This window comes from Syngnathoides biaculeatus, chromosome 5 (genome assembly GCF_019802595.1).
Source record: "Syngnathoides biaculeatus isolate LvHL_M chromosome 5, ASM1980259v1, whole genome shotgun sequence".
Classification (NCBI taxonomy): domain Eukaryota; kingdom Metazoa; phylum Chordata; class Actinopteri; order Syngnathiformes; family Syngnathidae; genus Syngnathoides; species Syngnathoides biaculeatus.
The window spans coordinates 8,163,423-8,188,704 of NC_084644.1; the positions used below are offsets into that span (position 1 = coordinate 8,163,423).

Below are 25,282 nucleotides of genomic sequence, written 5' to 3' on the forward strand. Positions count from 1 at the left end.
GCCACCTAGGGAAAACATGCAAACTCCAATCGGGAAAGCCTGAAATTCAAACCCAGAACCTCGAACTGTGAGGCAGATATGCTACCACCGTTCTATGTAGGGGGAAAAAGTGAGCCTACATTTGCCAAATGAGGTGACACCATTGTTTTAATATTGTGTGGATGGAAGACTGGGCATGATCTGAAAGCCGAAGCATTTCTAATCATTCCCATGTGCGGCGTATACATAAACACAAGCAAAAGGGCTCTGTTATTGTTATTGATGCCGCCACCGCAACTTTTTTTTTTTTAACCATGAGGCTTCCATCGCGGAGGACTCTGGCGAGCTGTGAGGCGACGGCTCTTTGAAAAGCAAAAAGAGAGACAGAGGGGAGAGGAGAGGAGAGGAGAGGAGGGAATCACAGGACGACCACACAGCAAGTGGTTACCCTTATCCTCAAAATGCCACGGACGCAATAGACGCTTTCAAGTCCAAAAGGTCTCTTTGGGTAATTGAGAAGTTGGCCGGTGACGCGCTCCCGAGATCCTTGGAGCTCACACTTTGGTCTTTCCCATTGAAGATTAGCCAAAAGTCCTAATTAAGTAGCAGCTCACCAACGCGACTGGCGAGATGCCCGAACCGAAAGCGAGTGAGACGTTTGCAAAGCCTTCTTAACAGCCCCCCTCGATCGTCTTTGGCCTCGGTGTATCATCTTCATCCTCTTTATTTTTTTAGGATTGACAAACGGGGGATCTCAGGAGCAGCCACTTGTAGGGCGGATGGGAAACTTGCCTTTAAAGACGACAAAGGCATTCTTCCATTAAAAGGTACCTTAAATTGGACGTACGGTGTCCCCCACCCCCCTGGTATATCCCAGATTTTCAAGCAATCTTTTTTGTGTTTTTACACGAGAGAGGCAAGTCTTAATTTAGAGTTGATTTGTTACGTTGTGCCACAACATAACAGGGCGGCAATGATAAAAGTTTGGAAATACCGTAACCTCTCTTTCGGTCAGCTCGACTATGGTGTTACTATTGAATAGTTGAGTGATTCCCAAACAGTGTGCCGGGGTACGTTAGTGTGCTGTCAGCGCTCTTCAGGTGTACCCTGGGAAGTTATCCAATTTTATGTAAAAAAAAAACAAAACAAACAAAAAAAAACATTTATTCCCAGAAATAATGTATCTTTATTCATTTGTTTATGCCAGTGGGGCACAATGACTGACAGAACAAAAAAATCCTCTTCTGTTCGATGGCAGGAAGTACATACAGTCATTAATTGATCCATTTTTTGGTGAGATTTACTTTTGTTGGTGCGCCGTGGGATTTTTCAATTGGAAATCATTGGAATAGTTGACCAAAAAGTCAAACCACTGCCCAGAAAAGATGAAAGTGACAAAAGTAAACTTAACCCATTCATGGGCAGCGTCCCATTTTTGGGACATCATGATTTTCACGCATTATATCCTTCAGTATATCAAAATAATTGTTTTAATCTGAAGCCATAATTTGGTATCAGGAGAGGATAACTCATCATCATCAAAGTGAGCAGGGAGTTATTTCCCTTTCCTTCCTGACCCAACATGGCTGCCTCAAGTACACATGGAGCCTAATCCATCAGTATTATAATGCGTAAGTGTCGTTCTCGAATAAGAATGAATTAATAAACATATCTCTGGTATGTAAAACTTCACAAAACTGATAACATAGCTGTCCCAGTTTTGGGACGCTGCCCGCGAGAGGGTACATCTTTTTTTGCCCTTTGTTTTATGCGTTAAACGAAAAAGAAGTGTTATTTCCTTGATTGTGGCCTGTTCGGAGACTTTTATCTCAATAAGGCAAAAAATTGCCACCCTGCCCATGAATGAGTTTAGGCTGAAAACACTAGACCCAACTTTATATCTTGGGAATGAGTAGCGCGTATTAAACCCATATGCTTTCTTTACAGTTTTCCTATCAATGGTCGCAGAGCTTCCGGTGACCTTTTTATTTGATAGAAGAACTACTAACTATTGCCGCCTAGTAGTACGGAAGGGTAACACTTTGGCCTCATGCACAGATGTTACATGGTAGTCTGGCATCGGGTCTGCCGACAGTTTAACCGGCCCAATGTGTCGGACGGCCGTTGCCTGACCCACCACTTCGTAATTACCGTAACCGAAATGCTAATTTCTGTTAGCCTGTTTATAGCGTTCCACATCATGTGTTAGCATTCATTGTGGTCTTTAAATTTGCAGTGTTTCATGCTCTTGTGTTTTATGCGTCAGTTTTACAAGAAACTTCATCTGCTAGCGACAAATTTTAAGCACACTTGACTATTTGGAGAAGTGCGCAGGCCAGTGGTTTGTGTAAAGTGATGCTAAACGATAGTCCCCCCCCTTTTCTTGATAGTGTGAGACTGGAACAGTTATTGTGTATTTTGATAATTATTATCATAAAAAAACAAATCCACGTCTCTAGAGCTAATTTCTGTAGCTGGGGATCGGATCGCCAAGGTCCCCGCCTTTGGCCACCGCCCAGCTCACATTGCACCTGACTCCTATGCCCCCTCTCAAAGGTGGTGAGCCCATGGGAAGGGGGACCTATGTTACCCTTTTGGGCTGTGCCTGGCCGAGCCCCATGGGTGCAGGCCCGGCCACCAGGCACTCCCCTTCGAGCCCCACCTCCAGGCCTGGCTCCAGAGGGGGGCCCCCGGTGACCCGCGTCCAGCCAAGGGAAACCAAGATCCAATTTTTTTAGTCATCATAGAGGAGTCTGGTCCCTCACCTCAATCTCAATTTACCGGTCGATCTACGTTCCTACCCTCACCTATGGGCATGAGCTGTGAGTCGTGACCGTAAGAACAAGAACCCGGACACAAGCGACCGAAATGAGTTTCCTCCGCAGGGTGTCCGGGCTCTCACTTAGAGATAGGGTGAGAAGCTCGGTCATCCGGGAGGGGCTGAGTGTCGAGCCACTACCCATCTGCATTGAGAGGTGAAAGATGAGATGGCTGGGGCATCTGATCCGGATTCCTCCTGGGCGGCTCCCTGGTGAGGCGTTCCAGGCATGTCCCAGCGTAAAGAGACCCCGAGGACGACCCAGGACACTCTGGAGAGACTATGTCTCTCGGATAGCTTGGAAACTCCTTGAGATCCCTCCGGAAATGCTGGAAGAAGTGGCTGGGGAAATAGAAGTCTGGGTATCCGTGCTGAAGCTACTTCCCCCGCGACCCGACCCGGTAAAGCGGTAGATAATGGATGGATGGCTTGTTATAAAAAATATATATGGTTTTTATATAGCACAGATTTTCCATTATCTTAGATGAGTCCGCAATATATCCCCTGGAATAAACGAGGGGTTCACCAAACTAGGTTGTTGAATTTCCCACTTGATGGGTGGGCAGGCACTCCAGACACACATCTGTATATACATGAGCTATTAAAAAGACACTTTTCCCCTATAATAAGTCCCGACAGCTTGTCACAAAACAGCCACGCGTAGCATAGTTCAAGGCTAAGGATAGAAAAGCGGGGTTTAGAGTTCATGCGTGTTACACGCAGCTCAGGCAATTCCTTGATGAGATGATTTGCAAAGATAAGGAATTTAAAGCCTTCGGTTTCAGTCGCATTAATGCCAAGATTGATTTACGTCTGGAAAACCACTTTCCACTGGCTCTGACAGTTATATACTGTATACGTTCCCTATCAAGCTCTTCATCAGGCTAAAGGGAAATAGTCAAAGCCATGTGTGCCCTAGTCTATCAAAAGATTCCACCCCCCTCCTCCCGCCCCCTTTAGTGTCCTGACTGGCGACCGGTCGTGGAGGAGGCGGGTGTCATTTTGCTCCCCTTTGACCTGCCATATTGGTGATGGATGGAGGCATTTGATTGGTGTTTAACGCATCATTTGCAGGGCTTGGAAATTTCCGCTGGCAAATAAAATGTTGGCTTTGTATGAGAACTGACTGGCAGGATGTTGGTTTGTTAGGGCTTGTCTGTGCTCAGATGTTAATGGAAGAGGTTTAGTGTGCTTTTATTACCAAAGCTGGATTTCACACTAACATGGTTCATGGGGACTTATTGCCATTCCAATTTTCTTAAAATAAAATAAAAGAAATTGTGCTCAGAAATTTGGTTTTGTTAAATATGGGTTTTGAATCTGGGCTTTGGCCTCTCTGTGTGCAGTTTGCATGTTAGCTGTTGTACCCAAAACCTGTGCAAGTAAGTCTTCTCTTTATGTCCTTAAAAAGATTTAAAAAAAGAATTTCTTGAGTGAGACCAGGCGCGAAGGAATATTTTGTGCTTTCATCGGTACAAATAATGTCAAAGTAGGTCAGAGGGGTAAAATCATTTTTATTTATATGGTCTCAGGATATGTGGGCTGCATGGCTCAGGTGATAGTCATCATCCAACCTGAATGTTGGGGGTTCAATACTTAGATCTTTGTGACTAGGTCAAAGTGTCCTTAAGAGAGATACTGGACCCCCACCCCCCCCCCCCCCCAAACACAGATTTGCACCTATCGCGGTTGGGTCTGGAACATATCTCCCACGATAAACAGGTGTCTTTTAAAGAATGTAAAACTTGGATCTTGGTTCTAAACATGAATTTCTCATTAGGACCTACAGTGTGATGCCCGACTGTTGAGTTGAGACTTGGCAGGAAGACTATTGGAAGTTGACCCAGCATGCAATATTTTGCACGTCTTCCCAGATGAGGTTCCTAAAGGAATGTCTTTTTGTTGGAGGTGCAGTATTTTATTATTAACATTGCTGCCGGAAAGTCTGCGCATTTACACGCCCGCGTCACTCCCACTCCGCCTCAGTTCATCTGAAAGGGATCGTAATCTAGGACAATGAATACTCTTTCCAGCCGTAAAGTAAGCAAAGCTTTAGTTTTCGGGACCTCACGGCGAGAACAATCGCGAGCATCTCGGCCTTTCACTAAAGCTCTTTCAACACTCGTTTCCAACGTTCTCAGACAAATGTAGCAGTCCGTTCATCACATCTAATGTATGAGGTCTTTTGAAAGAAGACCAAAAAGCCTTTCAGGACGAGACAGTGAGGAGGTCTGAATTGAAACGGACGCTTTTCAGGGGAAGTTAAGAACGACGGACGTATCTCGTAACAAGGAACAGAACTTTGGATGATTGGTTGAGGCCGTACGGAAGCATGCAGGCCCAGGAGTGTGATGGATGAAGTGACACAATTCAGATTGGAAGGATGCATACCCTCTCCAAAATGGAGCTGATTCACTGAGACCTTTTGGCCTGACCTTAGTTCCTGTGCTTAGAACAGCTCATGGCTGCCTAAACGGATTTGCGGAAGGTATGCAGTAGACCAGGGGTGCTCGATGTGTCGTTCTAGAAAGCTGACCTATTTACGCTCTCTTTTGATTTCTTCATGGCAGCTGCAGGAATGCATGTGCCCCCCCCCCCCTCCACTTCCCCCACGGTTCATAGATCCTGAGATGCTGGCTGCTTGAAAAGTAGATCTTGGGGTAAAAAAAGTCTGGGCACCCCTGCAGTAGACCAAAGGTGTCAGGAGCAGATGAAAACTATGTCGAGCATCCAGACAGTATTTACATGGGTTCCCTTTCCACATTTTATGTTTTATTACAACACAAATATTATTTTTCCAATTTTATACAGTTGTTTTTGTATCAAATAAAAACTATGAAATTGTGCATATTATTGATAGCATCTGATTATCTTCTTTTGTTTTTAACTACAGTTATCCTGATCTGATCACGCGATAAGAAATAATGACCGATCAGTTTTTAACTGATGCGGATTTTATTTTTTTATTCGTGTCATTTTTAAGCGTTAAAAAGGAACCACAATGTTTATCGTTCATCCCAACTCAGTATATACCACACACAACGATTTACCTTTGCAAATGTTTAACGCGCTAACAACTGTCAGCTAAGACGCATTTTCCATGCAGATTGAGGGTGGGGAGACCCCCCACACTACAAGATATTAACTCAGGCATAATAATATTTTAAGAAACCTCTGCTAATTAGGCCTCTAAAAGGTCAAGACCCAGGATGTTCTGATAGTTTGTTTCAGAGTCTGTCTCCAGTAAGGCTTCAAACAGCAGAAGCAGCCCACCTGACTATTTTTCTCCAGTTCTCCAGGTCCAGGTGATGTAGCAGTTTTCTCAACATGGATACACAGACCTCCCCATCAGCCGCTACCTGCTCTACTTCCTCTGGGAGGACAGGGCAGTTTCCAGATTACGTCACTCCAGGAGATCCTCCGTGTGCTCACAGGTGTCTTCCTATCCATCCATGTTTTTTCTATAGCACTTGTTCTCGTTACGGTAAATGGAACCCAGAGTATAGCAGCTGGGTTTGGGCCAAAGGTGGGGTACACGCTGGATGGGTTTCTGGCCAATCACAGGGCTATTATAGACAGACAGGTATTCACACTCACATTCAAACCTACAGACAATTTAGTCTTCAGTTAACATTAGGAGAAACCAACAGGGATTCCAACTCAAATCTGATGACATTAAGGCAGCTAGCCACTATATCACCACGCTTCACCTATATCTTACCCCTCACAGTCCAACAACAAGGTCCTCTTAAACGTATCGGTAATTAGAAGTTGTCTAATTTTCCCATGGTGGAAATGCCCAACATTCATGTTGGGTGGCGAGTATTCATCAGCGTTCCCACCGGAGTGTGATGTTGTGTTAGCATTTGCGTGTTGACTTAGCTGTACATCCAATCAAATCCTTTGGACAAGTTGGCATTTGGGGCATCTGGTTGCGTTTTCTTTGGTCTGAACAATCGTGCATGAACGTTATTTTTTCCCCTCTCGGCTGATGTAAATTCAAATAAAAAAAAAAGGAAGCTGAGCTTGGAAAAAACAATCACTGATGATGCCTGTGCGTAATCTCTGGTCTCCCTCGTGACACGACGACAGAGTAGTAGCGAGGAGAAGGAGCAGGGTGGTCAGAAACGTCCCTGAACAAATGGCAAGGCGTCCAAATATCATGCCGCGTATATTAAACTCCACATTTATTTTGGATTACAATTTCCCACTTGTCTGTTTTAATACCAGAATTTAGTTCCATCTTTTTAAAATCAAAGCTGAGAAAACACATTCGTATGAACAATTCCTGGAGCCATCGTCATGGGATCGGGTTTCACACATCTGGAGCTCTCTCTCTCTCTCTCTCTCTCTCTCTCTCTCTCTCTCTCTCTCTCTCTCTCTCTCTCTCTCTCTCTCTCTCTCTCTTTCTCTCTCTTGTGGAATAGTCCAGAAGATCCAGCTTTATACCACGCACATGTGCTGCATAGTGTTACTCCCTTACCAAAGTCTGTACTACTCACTACAACTCCACGGCCCTCCGCCTGAAGACATCACCATCTCGGAGTACAAGTTAGAAACCAGCAAGGGTTTCTGTTCTTCCCTTACACGATCCAATGTTCGTATTTGCCGATAGCCGCAACCTAGATTCTCGCACAGTAATTTGTGAAATTATATTGATGGATTCCCTACGGTCTATTCTCTTCATTATTCTCTTGGCTGCACTGCTTCCAGTATGTGTAAGAGTGTGTTGGAAAACCTTCAGAACTGGTGTCAAAAGAGAGATTTCAAGCCCAAACTATGAGGTTTTACCCCTTCAACGTAAACGCCCTGGAGTATACAACTGTGACCGCAGGTCTCTGCAGTCCTCTCCCCCACATGCTTTGATATTTATCCTCTGTCAGGTCATCAAGCCGTGAGCACAAACCAATGAACAAACTTGAGGTTTCTGGTTTGGTTGGGGGGAAAAAAAAAACTCCATCGTACAGTGGTATAATGACAATAAATGGCATTCATTCATTCATCATAAGCGAGTCTCCAAAGAGATCCTGCAGCGAGAGTTGTGGCAGGACAACCTGTGGCGCTCACAATGCCCTGGGGATCTTTCAATTCCTGGTCGGGAAGAACGTCATTGTACTGGAGGAAATGCTAATCATCCAAACTGGCTCTGTGTGATTTTCTTCCTTTTTCCCCAAGCTTGGCGGCGGTCATGAAGGGAACCCTTGACGGAGACGTGGATGACATCAAGATGGCCATGACGACAGAACTGAGAAAGATCCCCAGAAGAATCCTTCCAGGGGTGCATGAAGCAATGGCAGAGAATGTGCCTGTTCTTTGGATTTGAACTATATCTTTTGTGACACCAGTCCTGAAACCTTTCTTTTCAATCTAATCTGCGCAGAGCTTCACAGATCAGTCGTAACCTTTCAACAATATTAGCAATGGGACTGTGTCCATTTTAAATGTTTCTGTCATGGTATTAATTATTGGCAATTACAGATATTTCTTGGGACCTTTCAGAATACAGCACCTTCATGAATGACTTTTCTCTGTAGATCCTTTTGTATTTTTGACCTTGCCTTCTTTACCATCAACGATATCACCAAGTAGTAAAGAGACCTTCAAAGGAGTTGTTGGGGGCTTCTTACAGGAAATAAATCTTGAAGATAACCGCTTCGCCGCCATTTAAGACCAGCGGTTCATTGATCGTGGGGGACAACTGCGGAGATTTATCCTGAGAAAAGTGAGGAGTGTGCTGAAACCGCAGAGACGCTAGTTTCCCTAATCTCCCCTGACCCTCAGCCAGGGTGCAACTACGACGATGTCGGGGTAGGAGATTTCCCAGGTGGGGTCCAGTTTCACCTGTCTGCCTTTCAGACCTTGATGTAAACAGGTCCGAGAGAATAGACCCCGCAGAGTCTTTTTCACCCGCCCTCCTCTCCATTCTCTCTCGCTATTTTCTTTCCCCGGGTCGACTAATCTCCTCTCAGGTTTAGGATTCCCGGGCCGGGGAGGAAATAGGGGTTTGGGTAAACATCAGGGCTCTCATTGCACGAATCACAACGGCCATACATCAGTTTGACATTGGCCTGACAAGTGTCTTTTCAGAGCGTGACAAGTGAGCGGGACCGAGCGCAGGGTAGGGATCCTGTGACACTTCCTATCCATGGCGATTTGCTGCATACCGCCCGTGCTTTCACAACACGGTGTCACTTTTTGAGGGGGGATCCGGTGTCCGAGTCTGTGGTTAGAGGTTTTCACACCTTAGAGCGCACCTGATCAGTAGTGTCCTCAGAGGTACAAGAACATACACACACACACACGTAGTGCTTTCATTCCATGTCCCCCTTGTATTGTAATCTTGTCAGAAATTATTCGAGAATTTTCAGGTTAAGATGGTGAATTTTGGAAATATTTAATTTTTGAAATTTGGGGGGAATTACCTGGTAATTGGTCGTAATTTAAGGGAAAGGTATCATATTCAAGCATAAAAAAAACATTTTGTCAAGCAGACATCTGCCGAACCGCTTTCGTCACCTATGTGCGACGGCATTACAGAATCTTAATTGCTTGGGTTGTAACGTTTGCACAAAGGAAAAACAATGGATCAGATGGACCGGATTATAACTTTTGTTTTATAGATTTATTCATGATAGAGACTCCTAACGAACTTGTTGTTGGAGAAGAATTGCTCACATTTGCTGAAGGGGCCGGTCAATTTGGGTAAGGATACCAGGAAATAACCCGGAAATGCGTACTTTAAAGCAAAATTGCTGACTTCCTGTGCAATTTTCTGGCATGGCTTCCAGCAACTTTTTATTGATCTACTGATGATGATGATGGACATGCCTATGAAATGTTGCGTTCCTAAGTGAAACTCTAAAAGCAGAGAAATTATGATCTGATCGAATGTAGCAGTCCATCCGACATCAGTTTTATTGCATTTTTGTAACATTTTCAAATGGCAAGACATTTAAAATTGATGGGTGTCATCCTGTTAGCAATTATAATAACAAAGGTAATGCATTTCAAATTGACATACAATGTTAAAATGGCTTTCATCGAGGTTGCGTCAAGTCAGGATGGATTGCTAAACAGTATGACAACTAAATCCATTAAAAACAAAATACTTTGGCAGTTCATAGCTCCGTTTTCATCAAGTGGAAATCAGATTGCTAATTATTTTTTCCATTCTCTTAAGCACCTTGACTTTCTTTGAAACGGCAGCCAAGTGTGATCACGATTTGCCTTTTTTCAAACTCCTCCAAATCAAGATTAGATGATGTGATTAGTGTTTTGAAAGCCATCAGTCGTGTGGACAAACTTAACTCTTTGTTCAAATTTCCAGTTCTAATACCGAAAACAGCCTGAATTCTTTTTTTTTTTTTTTTTATTTCCTTTTGCCAACTAAACCAAAGTTAACAGGAAAAAAACACAGATGTCACTCTATTATTAACATGTACCTAAAGTGAAATTAAGACCTCCAACAAGGCCAAATGATGTCGTGAATTTTGGACAGGGAGCAAGTGTGCTGAAAAATTGACCTGGAAACCACCAAAATGCTGGCAAACGCATCTACTCCCTCCCTTTTGCATTCTTCCAGTTTTTACCATTTTTCTTCCCATGTACAGTATTTTCAGAACATGAGAGATTGTTGTCCCCTGGAAGACAGCTGATACTTGCTATCAGCCTCTAAACATTTTTCTTTCCAGATACATCTAGAGCAGGGGTTCCCACTTTTTTTTTTTTTTAACCCCAAGATCTACTCCCTTCTTTAAAGTATATTGAGGATTCTTTATGCGTAAATGTATGTTTGTGTGCCTTGCTTAACCGGATGAGCCAATATTACACAACATAATTAACTTTAAACATCTTTTGTAACTATCTGAGTTCCCGTTGACGATCACTAAACACCACACGAATGAAAATGCACACCTGGGGTTTGTCACTCACGTCTGTGGATTCGTCCAACTGCAGTGAGAAACACTCACAATCTGAGATGTGTGTGCGGCCAATTGGGATTTTCACTTTTCTCATTCTCAGCTTGCTTTTCGGCGGAATGTCGGTGTCGTATTTTCCATAAACCATTTGAAAATGCAGCGACACATTTCACTACACTGGCAGATGAGGCAAACGCACTTCGAAAGTGACATCGTTAAAAAATTGTCCGCCTCCCATTCCGTATGAAAGTGATACGTTTTTCTCTCCTTTTTTTCTTAAACAAGAGCTTAAAATGGGGTGGGGGGGGGACTCACTGATGGCATGTTTTCCTGTACTGTCGTTGTTTGCACATGCGCGGTGAGCTAAAGTTTAAAAAAAAAAAAAATACGACTGTCTTTTTTTTTTTTCGGCACGCCGTCGCGATCGACCAAAACTGCCTCGATCGCAATCGACGCATTGAACGCCCCTGATGTAGAATATGGGATCACGTTGTCCCAAGCAGGATGTAGCCAATACGTACTGTTGCTGTTGGCCCCGTCACAGCAACCAAGACCTGTTATCTTCTCAGCCATATTTAAAATATGTGAGATTTTTATTTTTTTTTCCATTAAAAACACAGCTCGCACGTCTGCAAAGAATGAGCTATTTTAGATAATAAAGGACTGAGATTTATCCCTGTTTTTGCTACATTTATCCCCACGGACTCCTTTTAACATTTGTCTCCATAATTGAGAAGAGAAGCGTAACGTCCAACATGTGATGGTGAAATCAAACGCAGATGTGACCACAGAGAAGACAACTTCTTCATTTTGTCCTAACCTTCATCTTTTCTTCTTTCATAGGAGAACTGACCATGTCATTCTGACACGTGCACAAGCTTTGATTTATGAAGACAGATCAGCCCGACGAGGCTCATTTGCCCCACTGTCAAACCCACTCTTGAGTATACATCCCACGTCAAAAAAAAAAAAAAAATCCTTGATATTTCTCCCTCCCTCTAATGGATAATTCTTCTCTAATTACCAAGCGATGAGTTTGAGATACAAGGTTGACCTCGTGCTTTCTGATGGTTGTCACAACACGTGTGGAGGCCAGAGTGGCTTCAACTGCAAAGTGAACCCATGTCATCCTTGAGTACTTTGATAGTTCACCATCTAGTAGAGCAATGGTTTTCAAATTGGGGGGAGTCAGAGGGGGGTGCTTTCTAAACCTAATCGTGAGGAGAGATGTAATGCTGAGGATTTCATGTGAGATGTAGCGCGCTTGAAGGAAGCCAGAGCATTCGGTCAAGAATAACTACAGTACAACCTTGGTTCTCGAACACAATCCGTTCCAGAAGGCCATTCGAAAAGCGATTTGTTCGAAAATCGAATCGATATTTCCCAAGTCTGTGTAAAGAGGCTGCGTTATACACAATAACAAAACGCGTCGTGGGTCAGCTGGTTGGGCCGCGTGCATTATGTTATTTCCGGAGTTCGAGTACCGATTTTCGTTCAAAAGCAGAAGTGAAAAAAAATCGTGAAATTTTCGTTTGAAAACCGATTTGTTCGAGAACGGAGACGTTCGAGAACCGAGTATTCACTGTACTTTAAAGTGCTCCTTGAATTTGGCTGCTTCACACCACCAAAATGGCAAACGTGTTTTCAGGCTAGAATTTTTTTGTGGATCAACTCATGATAGGTATCCTGATTTTGTTTTTTTTATTCTAATGTGTTCTACTCAGCCGACATGTTTTGTCTTTGATGGATCAAATGGCCACATCGTATCAAAATGACAGGCTTCTGGTGTCTTTTTGGACATGACTACATAACACTTTTTTTTGTGTGTGTCCACTTATGATGGACATAAAGACCAAATTTCATGTTGCCAAGTGTAAGTGTGTCGGGGCAGTAATGTGATTGTTTTATTTCTTCTTGGGCCATAGAATAATGACAACAAATAATTTCCAGAGAGCTGCAATTGGCCAGCAACTAGTTCAGGGTGTACCCCGCCTCCTGCCCATTGATAGCCACGAGAGGCTGCAGCACTCCCACGACCCTCATGAAGATAAGCGGCTCAGAAAATCGTGAGGATAAGTGGCTCGGAAAATGAATTAATTTCCAACGAGGCCTTTGCAATGTTGGATAAAAGACAGCAACGTGCCTTCAGTCAAGAAAAAAAACAAAACCGCAACAAGACTTGAAAAACAGCGCCGTGTTTGGTTTGGCTGCTCTTAAAACGATGCATTGCTCAGGAAAACAATGTGTTGGCTTGGAGAGGTCAGACATGAAAGACAAAGAGCTTTACCTTTGACTGCTGCAGATTGACACCATATAAGAGAATATTCCGGAGCTTGGCTCCCGAGGCCAATTTTGCAAAGGCAGTCGGCTCTGCCGCCCATCGGTCCATAGTGCTTAAATGGACCTATGGAAATGGAACAAAGAGCCTGGATAAATTATGCTAATAATTTTGTCCGTAAAGTGGTGCATTCGAGTCACTTTATTTGACTCCAGTTAGACTTCAGTCATCAACTTTAGGATTTGGGATTTGCGTGACCTAAAACCTTTGAAAGGCTTCACTTGACTTTGACTTGATGTTCCTGAGACTTGATTTGAACTACATGACTTGAAATTTTCAAGATGGTGTGCCATTTCTTTATAAAAGAAAATCAAACCAGATTTAATCCAGATTAAAATTGAAACTTCAATTTGAAAAATCCTCAATAGTCATCAATGAAAACAAGATGGATGGAAACACCAAAACACAGTCAGTCATGCATGTATTGAATTATAATTATTGTTGCTTGTTCTTGGAAACTTCCTGTTTCCTTGCACTGGTGGCTACGGGAACATGTTATGTCAAACCAGTCTTAAATCTGGATTTGATTCAAACTGCGATTAAATTTTTACATCGAAAAAATGAAAATTCCTTGTGTCAAGACACAGACACAACCTCCGGTCAATAGTGATGTATATAAACCAATTGGAAATGCCGAACTGTAGTCAAGTTGTGGTTTTAATTTTAGGATTTATGTGGCTAAAACTTGATTTAGACTCAAAGATGATGAACTGACATGTCTTGCCGGTTTCTATTTGACTTTGTACCATTTAAAAAAAAAAAAAAAAAAAAAAAAAAAAGTATCTTAACTTACTTACTGGAGTTCCCAAACTACAGAGCGCACCTGGTTACAAGTCTCACCGAGTACACTTGTAAAGGAAATACCATTTGAAGTTAGCTAGTGCTAACACTGGCGCTGCGCTAAAGGTAGCGCTAACGCAAGCGCTGCGCTAGTGCTAACAGGGCCGGTTAAAATGAAACTTACTGGTAAATATCACTGAGCCACGTCAGTAACACAGCAGCAACACGCTAGCACAGCACTAACACTAGCGCAGCACTAACGTGGCCAGTAAAAGTCACTTCCTCGGCACATATATTCCACAGGTCTCATTCTTACCTCTTCTCGAGTGCCCCCTTGCGGCCGTTACAAAAAATGCACAAATAAGCCGCATCACCGGATAAACCGCAGGGTTTTAAGCGTGTGGGGAAAAAAGTCGTGGCTTGTAGGCCGTAAATTACGGTAACCTCATCCATCATTGTCAAACATTCACTAAGATTCTGTTCAAGTATGTTTTTAAGAAGACAAAGTAATGGATAATACAGCGACTGGTTTAGAACCTTTGGAAAAACTGTTGATTGTACTGAGTACAGCCGTTATTGTGCGAAAATATGTTGTTTACTGAGCAAGACAATATCACATAGGACCTGCTTGAAATCTGACAATCACTTGGGAATTGCTTGAGATTTGAGTGTACAGATTAAGATTTACTTACGATTTATACATACAGTATATGATTTACTCCTACTTCTGATAAACTTTTCTTTTTTCATTCCAATCTGTTTTTCTTCGACAAAATATGATATCAACTGCCAGCCTGCTTTTCCACGCCAGAGGCTGCTGAGCCACCAACACTTCACGCTGATTGCTACCATGTGACCAAAGCGGGGATAAATAACAGGCCGACTCCCACAAAACAGAAGGTAAGACAAACATTTTCGCTGCTTCGCTCGCAGGCGTGAAATTCAGAGGCTGTTTGAAATGTTCTCAAAGCCACAACTACCGGACTGAATCCGCGCTGTTGAAAAGGGTCTGGCTCTGTAATATTGGGTGTTTTTCTTTAATGGTATTGCCATCAAAACATTGTGATTTCGTCTTGCCACCTTACCCCTGACACACATGGCGTGAGGAATAGAAAACACATACAAATCCCTTCAGCTGCTTTTAATGTGGTTTCACAGCATCCCCGGCCCAAGTATGTGACGTATATGGGAGATTATTGTCATGTAGGATTCCGCGAGTACTTTCTGTAGCCCTCTTCACAGTCTCCTTTGACTGCCAGCCCTCCCAGTTAACATGGATAATTGACTTCTCAAGCCGTCAATGGCAGTGAATGTGTTTTACAAATAAAATAGATTGTTTTCATATGTAGGACCCAGCAAGAAAAGAAAACATGGAAGACTGTTGCGCCTTGTCTGAAAGAACCAGTACTTGCTGTCAGGGCTCTTTGTACTGTCCCTGATTCGTTTTCCTCCCAGGTACTGTATATTAAAACAGGAGATTGTTGCCCATCGTAGGAGTCAAATGAAGAAGTACTCACTACGACGACAACCACTGGGTGGAGAAGCGTTTGATTTGTCGCCTCCAAAGCCGCAAACGTGGTCTCCACTTCTTCATCCAAGTCCGAGTCATTCATCTGCAATACAAAGAAAATTTAAATCAAGATAACGTCTTCAAGAGCACATGTAATTTTTCTCTGTTAAGCGGCCAGATAGTAAATTTGTTTGAAGGAACTGATGTTTCCCTTCATGAAAAATGTAAACGTACAGAAAGTTGGATGAACGTCCAGGCCTTGAGCAGATACTTGACATTGTCTCCTTTCACATCTGGGATCATATCCAGCTCCTGGAAGACAGAGACATTCCCCAAAGTCAGGACTTCCATCGGTATGCGTGGATCACGTCAATTTAGGGAGATGCACAAAAGCTTTTAAAGTTAAAAGCCTTCCAGTTTGTGTTTTTGTCACCACCTAGTGCTGAATGAGCTAGATCTACTACAATGTAAATTAACCCATAACCCAAACCAATTATTTGTGATCCTAATGCTAAAACCTTATTCGTATTTAAAACCCTAATCCTAACACAAACTCTGATCCAAATATTTAACTGTAATCCATCCATCCATTTTCTACTGCTTCTCCGGATCAGTTCGCGGGGGAAGTAGCTTCAGCCGGGATACCCAGACTTCCCTTTTCCCGGCCACTTCTTCCAACTCTTCTGGAGGGATCCCGTGGCGTTCTCAAGCTATCCGAGAGACATAGTCTCTCCAGCGTGTCCTGAGTCGTCCTCGGGGTCCTCTTTCCGGTGGGACGTGCCCGGAACACCTCACCGGGGAGGCGTCCGGGAGGTATCCGTATCAGATGCCCCAGCCACCTCATCAGGCTCCTCTCAATGCGGAGGAGCAGCGGCTCGACACTGAGCCCCTCCCGGATGACCGAGCTTCTCACCCTATCTCTAAGGGAGAGCCCGGAAACCCTGCGGACGAAACTCATTTCGGTCGGTTGTATCCGGGATCTTGTTCTTTCGGTCACGACCCGCAGCTCGTACCCACTCAATTCCAAAGTCTACCCCTACCGAAAACCCATTCCCTATCCCCTCACCTGTAACTAAAAACCCCAAACCCTCAAGCCATAGTTTTGACTCTAAACCATAACTCTAACCAAATCCCTTTTAATCCCTACATCAACTCCTCATCCCAAACCGCAAACTCTTCAACTGTATCCTAACACTCCATTATCTATCTCTAACCCACAACTTAAACCTCTAACTGTTTCATGAAATGGAAAGAATCCAACCAACCATAAACCTGCGTGGTCTTCACGAGACGCAGCCATTAATTACAAACACACTGTCCGTGGAGTCAAAGGCACAACACGAAACCAAGTCGAGTTGAGTTTTGTTTTGATCATTCCGTTTCGTTTGGCCTTGGCATAAGAAACACGTGAGGAGAGGAGAGGATACGTCGGTCAAGTCTGGTCCCGGTCCTTCTTCGGCAAATAAACAGACAAAAGCACTCAGCATCTGGCCTGACCATACAGTCATTCTCACTTGTGTAATAACAGTGAGTGGTTAGAAGTGTTACATTTGGAAAAGAAAGTGTGTCAAAAATCCTAATTAGTTCTGAAAGTTAACAAATTCAAACTGAAAACCATTTGGGATTTGAAGGATTAGGACTGGACTGTGTGTAGGTTGGGCACAAAATCCCAGAGTGGGAGTGTTTGTTTAAAATCAGGCATGGCCTTCAAAGCTAAGTGGAGAATTGACGATGGAAGCAATATAGAAGTCCAACACAATTTTACTCTTTCCTTTCTCGAGGCCACAAATTCTGACCCAATGACATCCGAGACACTTCTAAGACCTTTGAAAGGCAGATTTAAGGATCTAGTGTCCATTTTTAGGATGATTGAGGCCTTGATTTTGGGATCCTTTTAAGGATATGCAGGCAGCATGCAGCCGCTTCCAGGCACGCAAATCCAATCATCACGGGGAAGCTCGTCTATTTTCCAACAGCGGAAGTTAATTCTTCCGCTTTTTCCGCTCAGCTTTCACCGCTCTCTCCTCAAAAGTGTCACCCCCCCCCCCCAACATTTAGCCCCACCAGTCACCTTAGCGTAGACGTGAATGTGTCCAATCAGACGGCGCTGACCCCAATCTACCTCTGAGACTCCTTCCAGCCCGCCTGAGGCGAGCTGATGAGAGGTTTGGAAAGGCTTGAAAGGCGCTAAGGACGGCTGCGTGTTGGGATCACGTAACTGCGGCGGTGGTCAGCTGGTCCAGGAAAGCTGACCTTGTGCGTGTAATTTGTACGCCTCAATACTAGCAGTGGATGGGACCGAGTTACATACACTGTGAACATTTCAGATCTGTGGATGGTCTACAGATGTGCCTCGACATCATCTGATAGCAGAGATGAGAGGAACTCACATACAGTATATGCAAGTAATATGTCAGTCTCAAGTCTTGACTTTCAAGTTTCAAGCAGGTCCCAATTTACTGTGGAAGAGTCAAGACATTTTTGGGGTTAAATCACGTGACTGGAGTCCCCCACCTCTATCTACTAGTTTGTAACACGAGCTGTGAGGCAACGATGCAGCCAGTCCAATTAATCAAACAAAAGTGCCGCGGTTCAACAAATATGACGGCCATCTGCTCTCTTGCATGCATGCAGACACACTTTGTTACATGTTTGACCACAGAGAGGCTAGTTCTTTCACCAGTGGACCACCCAGATGCCGCCGATATTGACATGCGCTCATCGATGGTCCCAATACGCAGTGAAAGAGACGGGAGCTTGCGACACAGACATGTTACTGGCTGACATTTACGTACCGTTTCTCGTTTGCAAAAGGCCTTGTGGAGGGAGTCGGCCAGCATCCTTGCATGCGAACATCGGCCTGTGATCATGCAGGCTCTTCGAGATACAGTATCTGGAAGGAAAAGATGCAACAGAACGCTCATAAGACAACATTTGAGTTCCGTGAAATTTTCAGATTCTCTTCATTAAACACATGCAACAAAATAATTGTGGTCGCATTTGGGCGGCTGGAACGGATTAATCGAATCTAAGTTCGTTTCAATGGGGAAAATTGCTTTGACGTGCAAGTTTTGAGCTTGGTCACAGAATAGGTTGAACTATCAGTTGTCAAGGTGTCGCTGCAAGTGAATTCGTGAAGACCGAATCATGAGTTCAACGGATAAAAATTAAATCTGAATGTTACCACAGCTGTTCCCTCTTGCATTCAGATCTTTTAGCAGCCTGCGTAACCCTCTGAGATGGTTCCACTGGTCCATCTGGCCCAAAGAATGCAAACACTGCTCAAGTGTTTAACAATTGTTACCATTAACAATCGCCTTGTTTCTGTACACGTTTGTTCACTCTTTAATAAGAAAACTAGTGAGTCCGTGACAATGCTGTTTATGTGTTAAATCATATTTTACATGTGGATAGCCAACATTGAATGGTAACATCCTTGAAATCCATACTGTATTATTTTTCTTTAATCAAAATTGATAGACAGGAACACTAAAATATGATGAGGGTACATAACTCACCTTTAATGACCGACTCTGCAGCAGCCAAATCCCTTTTGTAGGTGATCTGGAGCACATCAAATGAAATCATTTTACCCATTAGCAACTGAGTCACATGGGAATCAGTGCGAGGAAGTCACCTTCCACAACGTGGGCGGTCCCTCGATGAGCTTGGCGTTGGTGCCGCAGTATCGGAGCACCAGATGGAGACACTCGGTACCAAAGTCAAAGTCGGCCTCGGTGCACTGAGGATAAAAAGACATCGGAACGACAACTCTAGTAATACTCGTGCCCACAGAGCGGATCGAACGTATGCCTGCGAGTACAGCAGTCACTCACATTTGAAAAATGTACGGGTGTGGTCAGCCATGCCCGCAGATATAAAGTTACGGAAGCGGTCCACCAGTCATGCCCGCAGATATAAAGGTTGCGGGTGTGTGTTGGTTGTTATTATGAGTGTACCCCTTTAAGAGCGGAGGGGGGCGGTGTCAGGTAAACTAGGAAGTAGAAGTAGGCTGAGCAGTAGAGACTGTGTGCTCTCCGTGTTGAGAGAAAAAACAAAAAAAAAAGTCAGGCTAAGGTTCACTGCGCCAGATCGGTTTTCATGTGCGCCCAGTGTGCGACATGTGCGCAATTGCGCAGTGGCGCAGCTTAGAGGGAACATTGCTCAAGATTACGCAAAATAAGCGACGTCTTTCAATATCTATGTTTTTCTACTTGTAACAAATTTTACGTGCGTGATTTTTCGCGCTCGACTGTGCAGATTTGCGAGTGGTGGAGTCCAGTTGTATGTGGTGTTTCCATGAGCCCTTCTTTAAAATCGGGTCGCCACTGTAATTTAAACAAGTTGAAGGGTTTCAATCCTGCGGAAGGCTTGAAACTGCAACCCCAAAAAGTATTTTCACCTATTGCGGGTGGGTCTGGGCTGATAAAAGGGGGGCTTACATTGTAATAAAAATGAGCCAGCCAAGAGAGGAGCCTCGCCAAACGCTTCATGCCCATTAAATTACACACACAAAACACTGCGTCACATAAAAGGGAAAGACGAACGCGGCAAAGCATCAAAGAGGCTGTTTGCGAGTGGGGAATTGATGTCTGCTCATGCATCATCCTGTTGTCTTGTGAAAACACTCTTGAAAACGCGTCTGCTGATATTTCACCAGAGCGTCTCGCTAATCTGGCGCCTTTCATCCCGCTGTCGTCAGAAGAGGAACACAATGAAAACATCATCATTGGCGGCAGGCACCACATCCTTCACGTCTCTCCTACAGGAAGGATCATTTTCCCCACATTTCTAAAAAAAAAAAAAAACATCTACTTTTTTTTTTACCTCCGGCAAGGAGGCCACGATTCTGCCTGGTCCAGAAGTGGGCAGGGTACGGCCCAGGGGCCAAACACGGCCTGCTCCGTTCTTAATTGTGGCCCAATGAACATTTTCAAAATATAAAAGTTTTGTAATATTGATGGCATTAATTTAGAATTTTTTTTTCCCCATTTATAATGGGTAAATTTAAATACATGCGTTTATTTATTTATTTTCTATTCATCTCAAAGTTTACCATAAAATATAATACAAATAAGAATAATTTAATTCAAATTTTGAAACACTAGAAACATCAATACAGTATATGCAGACAAATTAGGCCGCACAGTGAAGCAGCTGGGCTCACAGTTCTGAGGACTCAGGTTCGATCCCGGCCCCGCCTGTGTGGAGTTTGCATGTTCTCCCCGTCCCTGCGTGGATTTTCTCCGGGCACTCCGGTTTCCTCCCACATCCCAAAAACATGCAACATTAATTGGACACTCTAAATTGCCCCTAGGTGTGATTGTGAGTGCCACTGTTTGTCTCCATGTGCCCTGCGATTGGCTGGCGACCAGTTCCAGGTGTACCCGTCCTCCTGCCCGTTGACAGCTGGGATAGGCTCCAGCACTACCCGCAACCCTCGCGAGGATAAGCGGCGAAGAAAATGGATGGATGGATGGATGGTTGGACACTCTCTATTCCCCTTAGGTGTGACTGTGAGTGCGACTGTTGTCTCCATGTGCCTTGCAATTGACCCCTCCGTAGAAATTGCGTCATCTGCGTCGCTGACCAATCAGAGGCCAGAGATCTGCATAAACCACGCCCCTTTTGGGACCCGCAGTTCCCTCAGACAACGTTGCATGGTCCAGTATAGCTTCTGTTAGCGTTTTATCGCGTATTTGGGTTCTTTAACAATAGATATGGTTAAGAGGTGTAGTCACGGACTTTGTAATTGTGACGACAGGTATCCTGAAAGGCTAGTTGGTGGAGTTCAATTCGTACCCTTTCCAAAACCGAAGACCCAGTACGAAAAATGTCTTTGATGGATCAAACTTTGCGGAAGACCGCATGATCAACTGAATCCATCAACCGGAACAGATATGTTTGCACGAAGGTAAGGCCTATATTTGATTTTCAATACATGTCTCATATAAATGAATTAGCAGTTCTTCGCTTGCATAACATAGCTAAGTGTGAATGATTGACACACTTGATCTGTGTTGAGCGATATTTTGCAATGATCTGACTGCACAAACGTGTCCCTTTGTTCGCGGCTAATTAGCTAAGCTAAACCGGACTAGCAGTCCTAAAAGCCTTCGACGTGCACCGAGACACCAAGACTGAAGGAAGGATGTTTGAGGACACTAAAGTAGTGATTGTCGTACTCGGTCGGGACTTGCGTAGGTTCAGCACTAATTCAAGAATAATTATTGAGGGGAGCGCGTGACGTTACACAAAGAAAACGAGAGAAACAACTCGTAAATTAAGCCTCGCCTTCTTTTCCTTCATACGGTGGTTCACAAACGGCTATACAGATATACACATACAGATTCTGCACACAAGTGTGACATGTAACACGAAAATAGGAAACTGTCAATGACGAATTCGTCTTTGGGTTATAATGTATTATATTATGTGGCTTCTCGATCTTCCTCTGACTCTGGAAACATCTCGAGCTAATATCAATGGTTTCTCCGTCGATATGCATGTAAATACCATTGAAATACCCCTCGCTGAAATACTTGAAGCCCTGCTGTCTGCTTTTCAACGATATTTCACTGTTAGCTAAGAATGCGAGTGAGAAATCAGCCGGTAAATCGGACAGTTTCGCTCTATTCTTTTCTTGATGCGCTGCCCTTTTTGCTAATTGTTTGTCTGACGTAGGCGCACGTGGCGTGATGTCCCTTCAGGAGGCGTGGTTAAGTGCCCTGTACGGAGGGGTCAATTGGCTGGCAACCAGTTCAGGGTGTACCCCGCCTCCTGGCCGTTGACAGCTGGGATAGGCTCCAGGACTCCTCACAACCCTCGTGAGGATAAGCGGCAAAGAAAATGGATGGATAGTTGGATACAAATCAAGCAGATATGAATGTTTGTAGAAGATGAATCTATTTTTGATACATATTTTAGCTCACTCATGAGCGAGGTCATTTGCAGATGCGGTTAAAGGAAAAATTATGAAAACAATAAAAATCTCTCAATTTTAATTGCACTGCTCATAAGTAATTGATTTAATACAATAAATCACAATGTATCTTTTTGTTATTGATTTACTCAAAATGAATAAAATTTTAATATTTAAAAAAATAGTGAATCCATTTGCCGAAACTGATGAAAGGATGAAAAGTTTTCTACCCCTGTGATGGACTTTTTATTTCCATTACATAAAATACGTAATCATTTATCATATATCTTATCTTATCATTTACGATGAATGAAAAAATTAAAATTCAAATTTATTTAAAGGAAGTGAAGAACTTTGTGATTCCTGTGTGGAATGCTATTTTTCTATAAGGTTGACTTCCAACACAATCCTGTATTTTCCGCTCTATAAGGCGCACCTAAAATGTTCTCAAAAGCCGACGGTGCGCCTTATACATAGATCATTATTGAGCCTTTAGTGCAGCTCCATCTAATGGATGCATAACGTCACCCCAGTCTTTACTGTAGCATCTATTCTATGCGCCTCATAATGTGATGCGCATTATATATATATATATGAAAAAAAGTTTTAAAATAGGCCATTCATCGAAGATGCGCCTTATAATGCGGTGCGCCTTATAGTGCAGAAAATACTGCCATGAACATTATGTGAATTAAACAATCGATTGAGGTATTTTTTGGGCCACCAAATCCTTGTGTAGTCCTCGCCTAGCATACCTTCTTATATGCTCTCTGGATGACGTTGTACATGAAGGCCTGCGGCATCTCGCTGGCTCTATACTTGGCCCGCTCCAGCGAGTGGTCAAGGAAGCCCTCCGATGTGGTTGCGATCACCGTGGAGACGAGCGGTCGGATGGCTCCCGAGGCCTGATGGAGGGGAACAGGATGCGGATCGTTTCGTTGTCCACATACAGGACTTTTGACCATTTTTGTTTACATACATGACACTTTTTGACAGTGTTATGTAGGCCCAATTTAACCATTTTCACATGGGGGTGTACTCACTTCTGTTGCCCCAGGAGTTTGAACACTAATGCCTGTGTTGAGCCCACCATTATTATAATTGTAAATAAATGTTAGTTGTTTTCAGGCATAATCATTAACTGTGTGCATGATATGTTTACAATTGCTCAATTTTGACTGTTGACCCAATTTTGTGGTTTTTTTTTTTTTTTTTCATGCAGAATGAGTGACTCCATGTTAATTGTGTTTACAAAGAGCCCCAACTGCATAGTACACGAGCGTTGTGATTACGACAATGTTATTATACTCACTCCGTGTTCCCGGGCAGCCACGGTGACCCGATACAGTAAGTCCTCGTCAACGAAAGGCCGCACGGCGTCGTGAATGATGACCACCTTGTTGTCCTCCCCGCCCTCCGCTTCCTCCTCCCCCACCTCACTCAGAGCCATGACGCCATTCCAAATGGACCTGTGACGTGTGGATCCGCCAGCCACCACCCGGACTTTGGCGTGCCGGAAGCGCCCGACGATGGCCGCCATCAGGTCTGTGTTTTCCTTGGCCACGACAACCACAATGCTGCGGATCCATGATACCCTGCGAGGAGATGGCAATGCTAAGTAGTCACTGGTCCGTTTTTTAAAGGCTATAGACTTTTTCCACGCCACGCTTAGTATGGCGCGACACGCTGTCAACAAAACCATACATTGTCTCGGTGCTGCGAAGGGGCCATAATAGAATGCCAAGCATATTTGACATGGCAACACATTGAGCAATTCCAGTGGAAAGGTTACATTGGGTACGAGATTCCGGTGTTTTTTTTTCATTTGTTTCCAGCTATTGGGATGCCATATGGCGGAAAAATAAACGTGTTTTAAATATGTGATGAATGGGTTTTTGTCACGGGCATACAATAAAGTCTTGAGCGGGGGTAACTGAAAAGTGTATTTTAGTGGATTAGTGGTGAAATGCAGCATACTGGAATCACTCCCTAATAAGGTAATGTTGCCCCAATTATTCATTGTCCACTTGTAATTTTGGAGAAAACAAAAACCAAACAAACTTCGTTTTAGTGCAGCAGTATGCATATTTACAAAATGCAGAGTAGGTGGGGCATCTGTAAAGCTGACATTCTGTATAAATGTGTCTAATTCTTGCTCCTTTAAGTATTTTGACAGATGTAAGCCACGCACATGTTAAAAATGCTTTTTACGTCTCTCATGGATATGAATCAGTAGTGTACATTTATAGCAAAAATAAATAATAAAACAAAAAAAGAAGAATGCCGATTGTTATGGTGCATATTGTTGAATATAACGCAGTATAATTACGTTTAAGGGAACTGGGAGTAAAATTTCACATACTAAAATATTTTCTTCAATTAAAATAAAATGTTATCTATCGGGCGGCACGGTGAATCAGCTGTAAAGTGTTGGCCTCACAGTTCTGAGGACCCGGGTTCAATCCCGGCCCCGCCTCTGTGGAGTTTGCATGTTCTCCCCATTCCTGCGTGGGTTTTCTCCAGACACTCCGGTTTCCTCCCACATCCCAAAAACAACATGCAACATTCATTGGACACTCTAAATTGCCCCTAGGTGTGATCGTGAGTGCGGCTGTTTGTCTCCATGTGCCCTGCGATTGGCTGGCGACCACTTCATGGTGTACCCTGCCTCCTGCCCGATGACCGCTGCGACCCTTGTGAGGATAAGCGGCTGAAAATGGATGAATGGATATCTATTGATTGCATATGCTTTGACGTTTACAAAGAAGAAAACCATGAAAATCGGTTGCGAAGTGACCAAGTGACGATTTAACTTAAATGTCCGTACATTGCCTTTAATAGGAATGTCGACCTCCCCAACATGGCCGCATAAGAGTAGGCACGTTTTTATACAATATGCGCATTTCGTTTATCTGTGAGGCTATCATGACGTTTAGCATTGTCAGCTACTGGACTATTGGCATGAACTACACAGTTTAAAACGGCGACATGCGAACAAAGTTTCCCAATGAAAAGT

The 25,282-nt window shown here is 43.6% G+C and overlaps 1 protein-coding gene and 1 long non-coding RNA gene across 6 annotated transcripts in view; one reads left to right on the plus strand and one right to left on the minus strand.

Moving 5' to 3' along the window:
* Positions 1–23,843, plus strand: LOC133500633 (uncharacterized). 2 transcript variants are annotated; one of them, XR_009795000.1, is made up of 7 exons: positions 1–628; positions 715–806; positions 6,089–6,231; positions 14,628–14,734; positions 21,109–21,258; positions 23,489–23,613; positions 23,711–23,843. It is a non-coding gene; the product is annotated as an uncharacterized LOC133500633 (long non-coding RNA). The 2 variants fall into 2 exon arrangements; XR_009794999.1 differs by having other exon boundaries at positions 1–806.
* crppa (CDP-L-ribitol pyrophosphorylase A) overlaps positions 1–25,282 on the minus strand; it is a 32,721-nt gene that overhangs the window by 7,181 nt on the left and 258 nt on the right. For 2 of the 4 annotated variants that reach the window (XM_061819573.1, XM_061819574.1), the window contains exons 2-9: positions 23,579–23,861; positions 23,022–23,171; positions 18,982–19,086; positions 18,863–18,908; positions 18,140–18,237; positions 15,579–15,656; positions 15,352–15,447; positions 13,004–13,120 (exon numbers count right to left, since the gene is read on the minus strand). In XM_061819573.1, coding sequence (XP_061675557.1) covers positions 13,004–13,120; positions 15,352–15,447; positions 15,579–15,656; positions 18,140–18,237; positions 18,863–18,908; positions 18,982–19,086; positions 23,022–23,171; positions 23,579–23,861 — 973 coding nt within the window. Of the gene's footprint in view, positions 1–4,637; positions 4,789–13,003; positions 13,121–15,351; positions 15,448–15,578; positions 15,657–18,139; positions 18,238–18,862; positions 18,909–18,981; positions 19,087–23,021; positions 23,172–23,578; positions 23,862–25,282 lie in introns of those variants that run through there. The other 2 variants (XM_061819575.1, XM_061819576.1) reach the window with 2 other exon arrangements.